This window comes from Osmerus eperlanus, chromosome 17, assembly GCF_963692335.1.
Source record: "Osmerus eperlanus chromosome 17, fOsmEpe2.1, whole genome shotgun sequence".
In the NCBI taxonomy this organism is placed as follows: Eukaryota; Metazoa; Chordata; class Actinopteri; order Osmeriformes; family Osmeridae; genus Osmerus; species Osmerus eperlanus.
Window position 1 is genome coordinate 3,693,196 of NC_085034.1, and position 17,110 is coordinate 3,710,305.

Consider the following 17,110-nt stretch of genomic DNA (forward strand, 5'->3'; position numbering starts at 1 on the left):
TCTGAGTCACTTACCTTGCATCTGAGCACTTATGTGTGGAGCAGCTTGGCTCTGGTTGGGGCTGAGGCAGGGGCAGGGACAGAACCATGGGCTGGTGTGTGAGGAGGAGGAGGGGGAGGAGCATGAGGAGGAGGGGGAGGAATAGGAGGCAGTAAGTGAAACATCATTGGGACTAAGGGTACTGCAGGGAGAACATATGATGGACCAGATGGAAGGTCTTTTCAGGGCAGCCATTTTAACTGTGCTCTTACGTGACTGGCTTGACATCCACGCTGGATCGACCAGCTGGTGCACTTTCCTCCTTCACCTTCTCTTATTCCCTCGCTCCCTCCCTCCCTCCTTCCCTCCATCATGTGTCACACTGTGGAGGATGAATTAGCTCACTGCCTTGTTGTGCATGCACACAGTGCAGAGAAGGGAGAGAAAAATACTGCTATTCTTCAAAACTACTGTTCGTTCAAACAGTACAATAAACATCCGTATATGTTTATTGTACGCACCTTCCTGCCACAGTAAATGCAGTGTTTGTGTAAACTTGGCAATAAAAACCAATTCTAATTCTGATTCTGATTCTGAAAGCAACAAATTTGGACCCAACAGTAGTGGCCTGTGGTATTGTATCCACTCCTTGAGATGAACTGTGAAAGATTGAACTGTCCTTCAGATCGAACAGTAAATCTCTGCCTGGTTATTTGTCCAGCTGATGAGCTAATGTCCTTGTTTACAGGCAAATATTGACTCAGCAGGAGCCTTGCCCTTCAATATTCTGTCTGGAGCAATATTAATAGATTCACGAGTCACTCGGTCGTACTCCTGTCAGCATATCATTGTAACCTGTGAATATTTTCTTCAAAAGCCATTTCAACCTGCGTTTGATTTTGATTTGTGTTAGTAATGATGGAGAGAGAGAGAGAGAGAGAGAGAGAGAAGAGAGAGAGAGAGAGAGAGAGAGAGAGAGAGAGAGAGAGGAGAGAGAGAGAGAGAGAGAGAGAGAGAGAGAGAGAGAGAGAGAGAGAGAGAGAGAGAGAGAGAGAGAAGAATAGGATGCTCATTCTTTATATTCCGAATGTCCCTTTTACAAGCCTCGTGTGTCACTTCTCTGTCACAGGTCGTTCTGACGATGGGTTTGGGTTTCTGTCTTAACAGTGGGCCTGCGGGTGTTGGTCCATGATTTAAGGACTGATCCAAGAGGAGTATTTTCTCAAACTCCTTCCCCACCATGCTTATTGAAACAAGCAGCTGCGACTGGCAGCTTAACATTCTCTATTATGACTCCTTTTAAACAGGGTGCCTCATTTAAAAGGGCTCATAATTGCAGAGAAGGAAAGTTAAGATTGGTTTGGTTTGGTAGGATCAGCCATGCAGAACTCAGTAGCTGCCAGGCTAATTATTAGAGGAGAGGAGGGAGCCAGCAGATGTGTTATTCAAACGTGCCTGAATCACTGACGCCTTAATCCTTTGCTAGGGCCGACCTGCATTTACAGCCCCAGACACACACACACAGGTGTGTGTGTGTTCCGCAGGTCTCCCCGCATTGATCACCATCACAAACTCAGAATCAAACATTACTCTTTAGGCATCCACTTCTCCATTGTCTTCTCTTTAAGTACAACACCCCGTGTCTGTCCCTCTTTCTCTCTCCCTCCGATCTCTCCTGCGTTCCTATTGCTCCACTATTTAATCAAATATATTGTGACAACCACTGAGCTGAACAGAGGGTAGCTACACTCAGTAAAGTAATGGAACAAAACACCAGAGGCAGTTTAACCACCAAAATGCATTTGTTACAAAAAAGTCCAAAACTAAATGAAATTCTTCCCGGGTCGAGGCTAAGCTCCAGGAGGATTCCTCCTGCTGCTCCTGGTTACGTCTGTCGAGACACAACAGAACAACGTTAGTTCAGTCAGTATCCGTTGGAGTTTGGCTTTCACCTCACCCTCCATCTTCATCCCCGTCCTCCTCCCAGTCAGCTGATGGTCTGCAGCTGTGTCTCCCATCAGCTGACTGGGAAAAGGGAACGGAAAGAATCAGTGTCCATGACGACCAGTGTCTGTTGGTGTCGCTGTCTGTGGTGCTGAAATCTCAGGTTCTTCGTCCTGGCTCAAATGCTGTCACACTTAAACTTCCTTTAAGGAGCTATTTAAATGGTCGTTCCATGCAATATTGCATCACGTTGGACTGGATATGTGAACAGGGAACAGTTGTTGGTTTGTGTAAACGTTTGTCTGATGTCTTAGCTGTGAGCTCACCTCCCACTCACAACCTCATCTTCTCTGCCTTCTGGATTAATAGCTTAAACAGGGCTCATCTGCATGTGTAATCATGCTCTCTCTCTCTCTCTCTCTCTCTCTCTCTCTCTCTCTCTCTCTCTCTCTCTCTCTCTCTCTCTCTCTCTCTCTCTCTCTCTCTCTCTCTCTCTCTCTCTCTCTCTCTCTCTCTCTCTCTCTCTCTGTCGGTCTGACTGGAATACATTCTCATTCCTAGGCCTCTGGGAAAGATTAGCATTATTTTCACCGTTGAATGAAGACTAGCAATGCATTTCTTCTATGGATAAGGTACAACTCTTCTGAAACACCTGTCCCGTCTGGTATGTTGTTTTTCATGTAGTATGATGGGATGATCGTTTTTTTAATACCTGGCTACAACCACATTCCCGTTTGTGGTATAGTCAAATTGTACTTGATTTGACGGTTATCTTTATACTTAATTCTCTATGTAACACCAAAAAAGAAGGATTTGATGGCCCTCCCACGGCTTCAGTTGTCGAAGACATTCTCAGGGTCATGCTGCTTCTGTTCCGTTTGACAACCCACTCAGCCCAACAGTTCCAAAGCTCTCTCACACTTTCTATCTGTTAATGTCATTTTCCTGTATTGTACCTGTTTGACTTGCGTGTGACCTGTGTCACCTTTTGACCGTGTGTGTCCAAGGAGAAGCAACGCTTCCTGACAGACGTGCTCCACGAGGTGATGCTATTGGACGGCCTGGCCAGCTCCCACCCCATCTCACAGGAGGTGTTCGAGGCCACGGACATAGATCGGGTTTTCGACTGGATTGCCTACAAAAAGGTAAACTCAAACACACACATACACACACTGGTACCTGTTTACGTACACATTCCCTCTCTCCCTCTCTCTCCCTCTCTCTCCCTCTCTCTCCCTCTCTCTCCCTCTCTCTATGTCTCGCACACTCACGCGTTGCCCTCCCCTCCATCGCCGGTGTCCTCCACCCTATAACAGCATCTCCTCTCCTCTCACGTACCCCCCTAACTAAGATGACTTCCAGGAGCAGCTCCGTCATTAATCAACAGGAGAGGCTGAAATTAAACCGTTTGGGTTTGACTCTCCCCCTGGCATATGAATTGGCAGCAGTTTGCCTTCTCTCTGCTCCTCTGTCATTAGTGTGAGAGAGGCAGGTAGTGGAGGATGAGATCCAGGGAAGGTAGTGCTGTAGAGCCCCCTGAGGGAGCACTGGGCCTCTGTAAACAGTCTCTGAAGCACGGCTAAATTGCTGTAATTACCTTTCTCCATATAGGTGCTCTTTTTCATCTCGGAGTCCGATGGGCTCCAAGACGGAGCTGCGTCAGGGAGCCTGTTTGAGGGCCGAGATGGTGCCCTTACACAGCTAAATGGGCTCTGTGGCAGAGCTGCATCACTGAGCATATCTGTTTGGAGATGCGGGTTTAGTGATTGAAAAGGCAGACCATCGAGGCGGGCGGTTCTCCTCCCTAATCTGTTGAAGTGATTCTAGTCTGGGACTAGGGATTACTAGACAGTGGAGATGGTTTATGGAAATTGACTGCTCTCCCCTTCAATGGCTGAAAGATTGAAGCTGTGTTTGATCTCTGTAATGCACACACACACGCACGCACACACACACGTGCACACATTCCTTCAGTGTCTGCTAATGTTACAACCTGACACATTGTTCCCAAATATACCCCCAAAGGGCAGTGATCCTTTCACACTTTGTCACTCTCACTTTGTCTCTCTCTCTCTCTTTCTGTCTCACTCTCTCGCTTTCTCTCAGAGATTTATCTAACACCCTGTATGTTCAGTAGAGTGAGGCTCTGTTCTGCGGGGAGCAGAGAAGCCCGTTCTCCAGTGTGATATCAGTCAAATCAGGGGCCATTGAGAGGAACCAGAATAAGAAGTTTATCTCTCAACTCAGCCACAGTTAAACACAAATCTAATCTACGCCTCCCAGAGCGAGCAGTAGGATTTTCCTCTGTTTTTATCTCAGTTGAACTCGTGTAGATAATAATACAGTAGATAAATTATGTGTGGAAATGTATGTGTAAAGAGTTCCAGGACAGTAGAGCAGTTTAACACCCACTGCTGTCTGTAACTGATGCTTACGATACCTGTCTCTCCTCCCATCCTACAGGGGGCAGCACTGATCAGGATGCTTGCTAACGTCATGGGCCAACAGGTGTTCCAGAAAGGACTCAACGTAAGTCTGGATATTTTATCTCTCAGTTCAAGTCCACAAAGATGTTTTTTTAATAGTAGATACTTAAAACCGGACTCAGATACAGATTCAGTCACATAAATTCTGTGATTGGGCAGCTTCATTCTGATGGCGATGACTGTGAGGTGTGTGATTGGGCATGTCTTTGAAGCGAACAGGGTGATGTGGCTCCGTGATTGGATGATGCTCAGGTGGATTAGGAGAACCAACAAAGGATAAGCCGGTAATCTGGAGTTACACAGCGTAAATGCAGGTTCCACACACTGATCTCATCAGGGAGTGTGAGTGTCAATAAGCGAAGGCTAAGCACAGCTGGTCCCAACAGGCTTTCTTTGCCTGATAAACACACCCATTACAACCTGATGGAAATCCCATTCATTTCATTTCAGATTCTTCCAGAACTGTGCTGCTTGAATCAATGTTGAGATAATCAGATTTTATTCGAAATCACACTGGAGTTCTTCTTCCTTCTTTATGAAAATATCCGTTTTTTTTCGGAATAATGTGATCACACATTACAGAGCCATTCCAGGAATCCACAGCTTTCACTGATGTACGAACGGTATGTCCGACTTCAAAGCCTTACTGTACTTTTTCAGCGTACTATTTCTAGAACTTCTCTGGCCTATATTTCTAACAGTGTTAACTGTGACTAGCTCCTGATTCATTCTTCTGTGTAAATCACAGAGAGACGGACACCGAGGGTGGGGCAAAGGGAAAGACAGAAAGGGACAGTGAGAGAGAATTCTTGTGTCTGCTGACGTAGGCAACAAAAGAACGGAAAGTAGTTGGTTAGAAACGTCTCTGGGTAAACGTTAGAGCTGCGAGGTGAAGAGGTTGCTTCTGGGAGTGGTTGTCTTTAATTGCAGCCCCAGGCAATGCAGAGAGGAGGAGGAAAGGGGGATATCTTTTAACTTTAATTCTTTACATTTATACAATTGTTTATCTATTAAATGGAATTCCGTAGGAGCGTCAACTCAAGATGACTTTTCACCTAGTGATACTGTTTCTGTGGATACCCTAAATTAGGTGACATCATCCATTTTAGAGGCCTGTTTCAGCATGTACCCTACCAACATGAGCTTCACGTTACTCCATGTAAATGGTCAGATCATGTCGTCTTACAATTTCCCCGGGGGAAACCAGTCCAGGAAGAATGAAGTCAGGCTGGATCGGTTTTAAAGCAGGGATCTTTTGAAGTAAGATCTTTGAGGTTATGCAAGGACAGAGCTTCCTGGAGGCAGATTAGAAAGGGAACTGGTTTGATTTCCACCCCTTCTTCTTCTAACCCCATTTAACCACCATCTGGCCACACAAACTCATACACATACACACACATACAAAACAAATGCGCGCACGCACAGCTGGCCATGTCTGACATGAATAAGATCTATTTATGAGGCAATCATTGGAGACACACTCAAACAGACAGAACACTGGAGCTGTTGTCAAGCTTGCTTTCTGTCACCCTCTCTCTACTCTCTCCCTTCCTCTCTCTTTGTCTCTCTCTCTCTCTCTGTGACCATATTCTGCCCAGCAACAGCAGACCACTATGTGTCCAGGCTAGCCGCAGCTGGTGCAAGGGTCAATACCCTGCCGTGCTCCTCCACCACACCACACAGAGGGGAGGGGGTGCGGATAAAAGGCCAGGCTGTGGTGTCGTGGCTGGCTAGCATACCTGTCCCGGTAGAGGGGCAGCTGGAAGCTGGAAGGCCTCTGATACCGGACAGAGCTGATGATTCATCATGTACCAACCAGATGGCTCGGCCGGTCCCACCTCACTTCACAGACGTCTCGCGCACACGCATGTGGATGCAGACACCCACAGATTCACTCTCTCTCACACACACATACACACACACACACCACGCACAGAAGCAGTATGAGCTCATACTATGGGAGCAGGCTACCCGGCTGAAATCCATCACACAGCCAACAGTCTGTTCAGCCATAGAGGGCCACCTACACACACACACCCACACACACATACAGACACACACACACACATTTGCACACCCAGCGGCGAGTGCTTAACTCTGAGGAGCACTGGCGGTTGCCAGATAAATGCTGAGTTGGAGCATGCTCAGTGTGGGGGGAGCCAGCACAGGGAGGAAACATATTGTCTTGCTGAATCGCTTTGTGGTAAAGCCAACAAAGAAAGTGATGTGAGTTACAATTACCAGTAAATGAGGATGGTTGTGCTACAGGCAGGCAGCAGGACATAGCAGGGACCAGGGATCCAGCAACCCTGAAGCCTCGGAGATTAGAGCAGGATAATGATACACTGAAACATCTGATTATCAGCTCTCTAGGAGCAGATATAGCACTGAGGAGGAGGGGGATAAGGAGACAAACAGCTATGAAGTGTAGTTACTTTGTTGAGTAAAGAGAACAACTTTGAAATATAGCCACGGTCCTTTGTTCTTGCCAATTCTAACCCCACCAGCATCTGAAGGGATCTCTGTCTCTCTCACTCACTCTTTCTAGCAGTCTCTCTCTCTATCCCACTCTCTCTCTCTTTCACTCTCTGTCTGCTAGTCTGTATGTTGTCTCTCCCTCACTCCACCTTCCTCCCTTCCTCCCATGCCTCCTTGCATAATTGAATCCCAGCAGAGGGTGCGCGTGAGAAGAATACTGATGTCACTTCCTGCTGAACGGAAAGTCACAGCGTCACTGACACCCTGACCTCAATTACCTATGGGAAGTGGTAAGGTGTCTTCTACTGCACTCCCACTGCTGGGGGCTGGGGGCTGTGTTGGGGGCTGGGCCTGAGGTAGAGGGCTGCACCTGGGGTTAGGGAGTAGGTCTGTTCTGGAGGCTGGGGCTGTGGCTGTGCAGGGGTCTGGGTCTGGAGCTGAGGGGGAGGCTGGGCTTCACACTGGGAGACAGATAGCTCTTCCACTAAGAGACAGAACAGTGGAGTGTGAAGAGTGTACAGCATTTAAACTCACACACTGCTAGACAGGTGATTATCCTGCCAGCTGACGCCATTAAGCTCCTAGTCCATTCAAGATGTCAGTCGACCATGGGGGAAATTATGAGAAATGTCGGTAAAGTGAGTTATTGAAAGAAGAAAAGTATTTCTTCTTGGGAGAGAGGAGCCCAATGAATACCCTGGCCTGAATACCCAAATAACTATTCTCTTTGCCTGTGGGAATATTGAGAACTTTCCTTACCCCTTTTTTTCTTTTTCTTTTCCCCATTATATCCCCTGAATCCAATCTACAACCCCAGGGTGCTTACTCCACTCGTACTGTCTGACAGGCACACCGGAGTCAGCTCTCTAAAGATCCTTCCTCTTTCTCTATCTCACTTTTTCTTTCTCTTTTTTACATTCTCTCTCTTTCCATTTTCCTCCCTCTCTGTCTCAGACGGAGGTACAGCTGTCAGTGCTCTGCCGTGGTGTGATGATGGAGTTTCAGGATGTTCTCACACACATGAAATGGACAGATAGACATTCGCTAAATTACCGAGAGTTGTGAGGGCTGGCTAGCACAACGAGATGCTTACCCTAAAGCCATCCTTCATCCATATCACTCGCTTTTAATTTGCTCCCTTCCTCCCCCCCTTTCTCTATGTCTGCTCTGTCCCCCTCTCTCCCTCGCTATCTCTCTCTCCCTCTCTCTCTCTCTCCCTCTCTCTCTCTCTCTCTCTCTCTCTCTCTCTCACACTCTTTCTTTTTTTTCTTTACCTCTCTCTCCTGTCCTTCTCATTTCTTGTCGGTAAACACAAGTGAATATTCTTAAGTCTGTCTCTGAGTTTGGCTTGTGCCAGTTTTTAAATTGTGTACAGTAAATATTTAAGGCGATTGTACTGAGAAGGCAATCTAGTTTCTGATGTTCCTGGCTAAGCAGTTCAAATATGCCGCATCAGGGAATAATTAGTCTGGGAATATTACACATTTTGATGTAATATCTGATGAAAAGAGGGGATTGTGGCTGCCATCCTTGAGCGTGCCGCAGAGAGGAAATATTCAAATGTATAATTGTAATAACAATGCATATGAATGAGAGCTGGGCCATCCTGAGTGGTCTATTCAAGGTCTCAGACGGGATGTTATTCTACAGTAATCAGCCTACTGTATCTTTATATAGATCTCAGTTGTTCGATGTGTTCTCTTATTAAGAGTAACAAACCTAAAAGACAAGGACGGGTTTATTTCTCATTGATTTAACTTTTCTTTTGTCATTTTGGTCCCATTGGGATGGATTCTTTTTTTAAACGTTTTTTTTTTTAGCAAAGGATGATTTAATCCTTCAGAAGGTAGTTTTTCTCGTTGTTACAGTAGCTATGATCAAACCAGTGTAGGGATAAGTGGGGTAAATGGAGTTCCTGACTGAGCTGTTTCCAGGTTGGTATTTTTACCCCTGCTTGGTGACCACCCAGCAGAGTGCTTCAGTGTCTGTTCAACAGAGATGAGAGTTGACATGCAGCCCACAGGAGACAGCAGACCTCCCAGTCCTCTTGCCCTAGGCCAGCTGCCAGCCACTCCGGGGAGGAAACTCTGATGTCTGGCATCCATGACGGGGCAGAGCTTTTCTGTCAAGGGAGTAGACACAAGATGGAGGATGGAAGAGGGACAGCTGACCTCCTGTAAATCTGGTGCCTGTCAGCCCAAGACTGCTGTGTTTATAAAATCACAAACACACAGATAGTGTATCTAACACACAAACAAAAACACAAATACTCACACACACACACACAACACAACACAGGCGTGTCCAGTTTTGACCCCGGCCCTGGCCCCGGCCCTGGCCCCAGCCCCGGCCCTGGCCCCGGCCTGAGGTTATGTGCCGGGGTGCCAGTCTCACTCAGCTTGACGTAAGCCTACAGAGACTGGTACAGCCTGGCACTAGGGATGCCTGGGGGAAACAGGCTTTACTGCTTCTTCTGCTGGGCTAACTATAGACAAGAGGAGATGGAGGGAGGAGAGAAAAGAAGCAAAATGGAGAAGAAAAGAGAGATGAGATGTTTGATGATGAACCAAGAAAGAACATGAAAGAGAGAGAGAGAGAGAGAGAGAGAGAGAGAGAGAGAGAGAGAGAGAGAGAGAGAGAGAGAGAGAGAGAGAGAGAGAGAGAATTGAGAGAGAGGAAGAGAAGAGAACAGAGGACGGTTGAGAGGGGTTGTGTGAGGTGATGGTGGATTGTTTTGATTTGAAGCTTTTGATTGTGTCACTGTGGTATATTGTGTGTACAGAGCTGTGTACTGTGTTTGTGTGTGTTTGCCTGTGTGTCTATGTCTGCCCTCGTGGAATGTTAGGTGTATTTTATGTGTGTGTGTGTGTGTCTGCACGTGTGTAATTTTGGGTGTATTTGTGTATGTGTGTGTGTGTGTGACGAGTGTGACATGATGTTATCTTCCAGCTCCCTCTAGGAGGGTTTAAAGGTGCTGGTAATAAAGCTATCCGGCCTGTCATCTCTCTCTCCTCCTAAAGAGCTTGCTCCTCTTATCAGCCAGCCCATCACCCCTACAGCTCTGCTGGCTCCACCTAAATCAGATGACGCTCATCAGATTAGGAGGTCATGCAGTCAGGGAATCTAGCAGTGAATAAGTAGAGATGTTCTCAGTGTGGGGTGTATGACACACACACACACACACGCATACTGTACTGTGCACAAACTGTGCCAATATAGTACGTGGAAAGTTCCCAACCAACACTCAATCTCAGAAGAATATACTGGATAATGTACATATACACCGGATTACGTTCACATTCTTCAGGTCCGATAATTCTTGAATACATTTTTTATTCTTTCCTGACTTTCCTCCTTTTCTACTGTTGCATATTCATGACATCGATTTGTGTTGTTTTGTGTTTTATTATGTCTAGGTCTTAATGTTATCATAAGGACACACTGATGGCAAATCTCTCCTAAACAGACGGAAACATTAGCATAAATCTATCAGATATTCTATAGAGAGGATTAGCTTTATCACTGGTTGTGTGTGTGTGTGTGTGTAATCCCCATAGAGGAGCTGTGCCAGTCAAACTAAGTACTCTTGGTGTCTTACATGTTAAGAGAAGGAGTCAAGAACTAAACTGACTATTGTTTCTGCAGGATTACCTGATGACGCACATGTATGGAAATGCTGCCAGGGACGACCTCTGGAACAAGCTCTCTGAGGTATGCTTACAGAATGATGTGTATGTGTGCTTGTATGTTTGTGTGAACGCATGTGTGTCTGTGCTGGTGTGTGAGTGTGTGTGCGTGTGTGTTCACGTGAGATTCTGCCAATATAATCTATGGGATTGGTATGCGGTGACCTTCCGAAACACCTTCACACAGTTTAATTACAGCACCACAGAAACCTAGCCACCCGCCTCTGACCGAGATAGGGGATGCCATTTGGCAGTCTCTCTATCAGCCCCTCAGACAGATAGGGGCTGGTATGCACAGTGGTGGGACGTGCCAGTCATCTGATGAAGCCTGCTTTTCTCCGTTCTGCTCCTCTCAAATATTCATGAGGACCTATTAGCTTCAGTGGTCCCTCATGCCTGCCAGACACAAAGAGCTGCGTGAAGCCAGGTTGTGTGTGGCCTCGGACCCAGGGTGTGTGTGTCTGGGATGCAGGGTGTGTGTGCCTGGGATGCAGGGTGTGTGTGTCTGGGATGCAGGGTGTGTGTGTCTGGGATGCAGGGTGTGTGTGTCTGGGATGCAGGGTGTGTGTGTCTGGGATGCAGGGTGTGTGTGTCTGGGATGCAGGGTGTGTGTGTCTGGGATGCAGGGTGTGTGTGTCTGGGATGCAGGGTGTGTGTGTCTGGGATGCAGGGTGTGTGTGCCTGGGATGCAGGGTGTGTGTGTCTGGGATGCAGGGTGTGTGTGCCTGGGATGCAGGGTGTGTGTGTCTGGGATGCAGGGTGTGTGCGTGTGAGCATGAGTGGACTAAGATAAAGACACTCACAGCGACTCTTATTCTGCCTTCATGATTTTTTCTGGTCATCCTTATTTAACGGCCAACGATGACGGGGTACACGAGCACACACACGAGCGCACACACACACAGACACCTGCGCACACACACACACACACACACTGCTGTGACAGAGTCACCTCCCTCTGTGTCTTCTGTCACTCTGCATGACATTTGACAGACCCCCGGATCCTACGAGGATTCACTTTTTCCCTCCCCCTTATAAACTGTTTATATCTCTGTCCAAACTCTCTCACGCTTGTCACTCCGCGAGGAGTTTCATGAATGCTGAACACTCTATTTATGACACTGAAACAGTGGGTGTCCAATAGGCTGATAATTGAAAGAACATCTTTTCGTCTGTTTCCTGAAATCATCCCTCTAATCCCTGACAGCTCTTTCACAGGTGACAGGTCTGACAGATATGATGATTATTCCAATTATGGCTATTTCTGAAAACTCCAGAACTTATTTCTTTCTAATTATTGTCAATTTCCCTAAAGAGCTTTACCAGCTAATCCACTCATGTGAGGCAGGTGTATCAGGGAAACACTCTCTGTCCACACACACGCTGACGGAACAGAAACAGATGATAATCCCTGTTTCTGTGTCTCCCTCATGCTTCATGTGGAGATGAATCACAGACTGGGGATTATGCCGGACTGTGTACACTCTGGAAATGGAGTCCAGCTGCCAATCAACCGGTCGGAAGAACTCTTGATACAAAAATAACTTAAACACACTTACAAAGTGCTATTTAAGCACATATATGTCAACTATGAAAAGCCTGTGTAAAGACTAGGTTTGTTTTAGTGCTGTCTTTATAGTGTGTGGGGTTCAAACTAGAGTCAGCAAGACTTTAAATCCAGCTGTGTACTTTTGAGACCAAGAGAACCTCATTGTTCAAAACCATCTCTGCTACAGTTCTAGCTAGATTCACAAACTCTGCATACTGGAATATTAGCTGATTCATTCCTTAATTGTAACTTTCTTTGAAGTTAAAATACTTTGTCTGAGGGAAAGAGAGAGACAGAGAGACAGAGAGACAGAGACAGAGAGAGAGAGAGAGAGAGAGAGAGAGAGAGCTAGGGAGAGAGAGAGAGAGAGAGAGAGAGAGAGTCAGAGAGAGAGAGAGAGAGAGAGAGAAAGCACTGAAGCATTCTGTCACCCACGGTAACCACAGCAACGCTGAGCATTTTAATTAAGGTCTTAGATTTATTTCTTGTCCTCCATTTTTCACTTTTAGAGTTTCCTTCACTTTGTAGAGAGGATGTAGAACGTGTTCCACAGCGAGGCTTCAGATCTCCGATCATTAATGAACCATCTACTCATGCTGGCACAAGGTCTGGCCAGATTAGAAAGGAGGGGAGTAGAGAGGAGGAGTGAGGAGAGGAGGAGACTGTAGAGGAGGTCTGGACTCTTAGGAACACACGAACACACACTTTTTCCTCCAACCACTGGGCCTAAGCCTAGAATCCAACCCACAATTCCTCTCCACGTACTTTCCGGTCCAGGCTGATTTGGAGGGCCCTTGTGTGGAGAGGAAGCCTCTCAGACTGGGCTTGCTCGATCCCTGATTAGCCCCTCACCGCTCGACAGGACCAGGCTGCTAGATCATGATCACTCGTCCCACCCTCTCCACAACAGAAGAGCTGCCATATCAGTCCCCCACCTGCACCCAACCTCATCTGTTTGACCAGCACAACACACGCGCGCGCACACACACACGCGCGCACATGTGCAAACACACACACGTACTGTATATTGATCCTCTTCCCTTTTTTCACAGGTTGCGTCCTTTAATCATTGAGAATATTGATTACGAGGATTCCGCTAAGTGCCCCCTGCGTAACAGCGGAGTTGACAGCTTGATTGATGGAGTGATTGATGTGATGTGCGTTTAGGCCATGAAGACGGAGGGGAAATACATTAACATCAAGGAGGTGATGGACCTCTGGACGCTGCAGATGGGCTACCCTGTGGTCACCATCAGCAAGAACGACAGCACGGAGCGCACGGTCACGGTCACACAAGAACACTTCATCTACGACGCCGACATCAGGATACGAGACCCGGACCTATTGAACAAGAGGTACGCTCCCGCGACCCCTGTGGTCGACGTGCGGTGTGGTCACGTTTAACAGTCATGCAGATGCAGTTTAATTAGACTGATGGTCAGGTGGTCAGCATTAGCTTCTCACGCCTGTCAGCAGAGAGAGCGGGATTCTTCCGTCTTTGACAGAACGATAGAAGAATCCAGAAGGTCAAGGAGGGGTCAAGTTACAGTCGATTGTCAATTTAGGTTCATTTTCAGGTTCAGTCTTCCTTTGAACTCATTAGCTGAGGATAAAGGTCTGAGGTGGTCGGGTTTGGGGCAGGTTCGTCAGAAGGACAGTCCAGGATCAGTGAGCCTCATCAACAGGCCGGGACAGGCCAGTGCTTCTGGTACATGCCGTGAGCTGTATTCTCAAATACCTTGTCTTTCTTTCTCTCTCTTTTTCTCCCTCTCTGGTTGATGCTTTGATGAAACACTGATCAGGTCAACCCAGGGCAAAGAGAGAGAGGGAGTAAGAGAAGGAGAGTGGAAGGCTGAGAAGGGGGTGGAAAGAGAGAGAGGTTTGGGGGGCCGAGAAAATCCTGTTGTACAAAAACGTGTAGGGGAGGCAGAGTGAAAGGAGTGAGGAAAAACGGAGGGACCTCTTCATTTTCACACCCCCCCCTTATCTCAAACACTCTGTATTCATGATTGAAGGAGTGTGCAGTACAGCTTCCTTGAGGGACACAAACAAGAGCTATTTTGACTAGCAGGACAGCTGTGTTCAAAGAGAGGGCAGAGATGTGTTCAGAGTTATGTCTAGACACAGAGCAGACCTGTGTTCCAAGTTGTGTTTAGACACAGAGCAGACCTGTGTTCCAAGTTGTGTTTAGACACAGAGCAGACCTGTGTTCCAAGTTGTGTTTAGACACAGAGCAGAGATGTGTTCTGTTGTGTTTAGAGACAGAGCAGAGCTGTGTTCAGAGTTGTGTTTAGACACAGAGCAGAGATGTGTTCAGTTGTGTTTAGACACAGAGCAGAGCTGTGTTCAGAGTTGTGTTTAGACACAGAGCAGAGATGTGTTCAGTTGTGTTTAGACACAGAGCAGAGCTGTGTTCAGAGTTGTGTTTAGACACAGAGCAGAGATGTGTTCAGTTGTGTTTAGAGACAGAGCAGAGATGTGTTCAGTTGTGTTTAGAGACAGAGCAGAGATGTGTTCAGTTGTGTTTAGAGACAGGACATATGGCTCCCGGTCTGCTTCTGTGGTGGAGTTAGACATGTAGATGGAGAATGTGTCCTAATGGTCTGTTCTCCCCATTTCTGAATGTACCAGTACAGTTCTACAGAGTTCTCCATGTTCTGTCTTACTCAGGAACTGTTATAGCCTAAGGGAACTCCTACCACTGCCCCCCCCCCTCCCTGTATGAGGAACTCTTCAGGAAAACATTTTCCGCCTATACACACACACACACAAACAGAAACACACACACTAATACACACACACAGACAGAACCACACGGATACACACACGCACACTCATTCATTCAGGTACATGCACACATTTGAATGAGATGTACCCTGTTCCTGCACATAATGCCATGCTGCTGGGGTACTGATGTTTGTCACCTCATATGTATTTGTCTGGAAGGCTTGGGCAGACTGACTATCTCAGGGTCATCTCTGCTTGTAGTGGACTGACTGGCCCATATGGGCCTAGATGGTGTACACGATTTATTTTTCTGGCTGCATCTGTCTGAAGCTTACCTAGAGAGAGGCTGGTACTGGTAATGCTTTGTCTGTGTCTCCAAGGTAAGACTGCCTTTAGCTCTCTATCCGGTCTAAGCTGACTTCCCCTGGCTGCGCTTATAGACACGCTCCCCCTCACACACACACACATGCGCGCACACGCATATTGGCAGAACCAATTGGCCGAGCCAATGGGATTTTCACAAAGGTAAGGAGGACCAATAACAATTGACAGGTAGGCAATAAGGCAGACATTCAGACAGAAAGACTTGCAGGCAGACACACAGAAATTTAGAGTATTGTATGTGACCTGCAGGCAAGGATATTATAAGTGAGGAGTTGCCAGCTCTCTCTCCTCTCTCTCTCTCTCTCTCTCTCTCTCTCTCTCTCTCTCTCTCTCTCTCTCTCTCTCTCTGGGATTCAGGGTCTCTCTCACAAAAGAGCAGCACAGCACCCAAACAGCAGTAGAGAGCAGGAGAATAGGGTGATTTATCTCTCTTTATTTCAGAAGAAGTGGCGTCGCTACTTTTGCACTGCTAAGCACTTCAGGTCTACTGCTGGGAGGAACACCATAGCAGACTGTTCTGTCCATCTATCAGTCTGGAACTGTATAGAAGCTGTCAATAAGTCTGTGAATGTGTGTGTCTGTGCGTGTGTGTGTGTGTCTGCATGTGTCTGTGTGTGTGAGTATTTGTACGGGTATGTGTGCGAGTGTGCACACATGAGTGAGGGCACGTGTGTGTCCGTAAAGCCACCACATAGTTAGACATCAGTAGACATGCTCGAATAGAACGCCCTTTTCTTTCCAGTGTTTGAGTCCAGATGCAGGTTTTGGCAGCCATAGTTCACACGGGCACACACATCCGCTTCATGGGATTACAGAGATGCTTTGATTGTACCATAGCAGCCTCCCACAACACAGAGTGATAAAACCCTGGCCCTGTGGTGAGCATCACTGGGTTCCACAACACACATGTTTTATTCATCAAAAGAAGGTCAGGTGGAAATGAGACTGTTTACACACACAAACACCCGCACAAAACACACACACAAACAAAACATCCGCTTGAGGGATCAGGTGCTCCCTTGTGTTTTCCAGTGTAGACACACACACACAGGCTTACTTTGAAAAACAACGAAAACGACCTACCTTTCAACACATGAAACATTAAACACACTTTCAGGCTTCACCCTCCACAATCTACTTCTCAATGTCAGATGAATGGGTTAGCCACCCCCCCCCCCCCACTCACACACACACACACACACACACAACCCACACACTCCATCTCTCTCTATTTCTCTCTTCCCCACCTTTCCTCTCTCTGTCCATACAGACACTACACACCGACCACCATACCTTTATTCTCCACAGAATATGAAATTTTCCTAGTCATGGGGAGAATAAATAGCTAAATGAAATTAATAGTTTGAGGCTCAAATTGATTTTGTCGTCACCTGCTGAGATGCATGACTATTACGGGGGTGTGCAATTACTCTTGCTAATTACGTTAGCCCCCCCCCAGGTACGTTTCCAGCATATCTAAACCCAGTTTATTGTGCCGGGGAGCGTGTCGGGTCCTGTCATGTGGCGTTATCGATGTATAATTGACTTGAACTTCAAGCACGGTCACAGAAATTAATCTCAGTTACACGGCCATGGCCGACTGGATTTAAATGTGGAGTCAGAATCTGTACAGCAAGATCCCATGCTGTTCTTATTGAAGAGAGAGGGAGAGAGAGAGAGAGAGAGAAATGGGAGTAGGGGCAAGAGGAAAATAAACGAATGTATTTTTATTATTATTAAATACGTGCAAGACTTGTTTTTCTAGCAATGTTTAGTTTGTGGACATGCTACCTTATCAGACCACAACTCAGTCAGGCAGCGCTTTGATGACCTCATAGTTTTTACAGCTAAATAAACTAATACTATCACTATGATAC

At 46.8% G+C, this 17,110-nt stretch overlaps 2 protein-coding genes across 2 annotated transcripts in view; one reads left to right on the plus strand and one right to left on the minus strand.

Moving 5' to 3' along the window:
- The window catches only part of LOC134038047 (thyrotropin-releasing hormone-degrading ectoenzyme-like), a 75,969-nt gene that overhangs the window by 40,469 nt on the left and 18,390 nt on the right, over nt 1-17,110 (plus strand). The window contains 4 exon segments of the mRNA XM_062483642.1: nt 2,931-3,068; nt 4,387-4,452; nt 10,533-10,598; nt 13,290-13,477. Of these exon segments, the coding sequence (XP_062339626.1) occupies nt 2,931-3,068; nt 4,387-4,452; nt 10,533-10,598; nt 13,290-13,477 (458 nt within the window).
- Nucleotides 1-17,110, minus strand: part of itih5 (inter-alpha-trypsin inhibitor heavy chain 5) — a 173,415-nt gene that overhangs the window by 3,396 nt on the left and 152,909 nt on the right. The window lies entirely within an intron of this gene.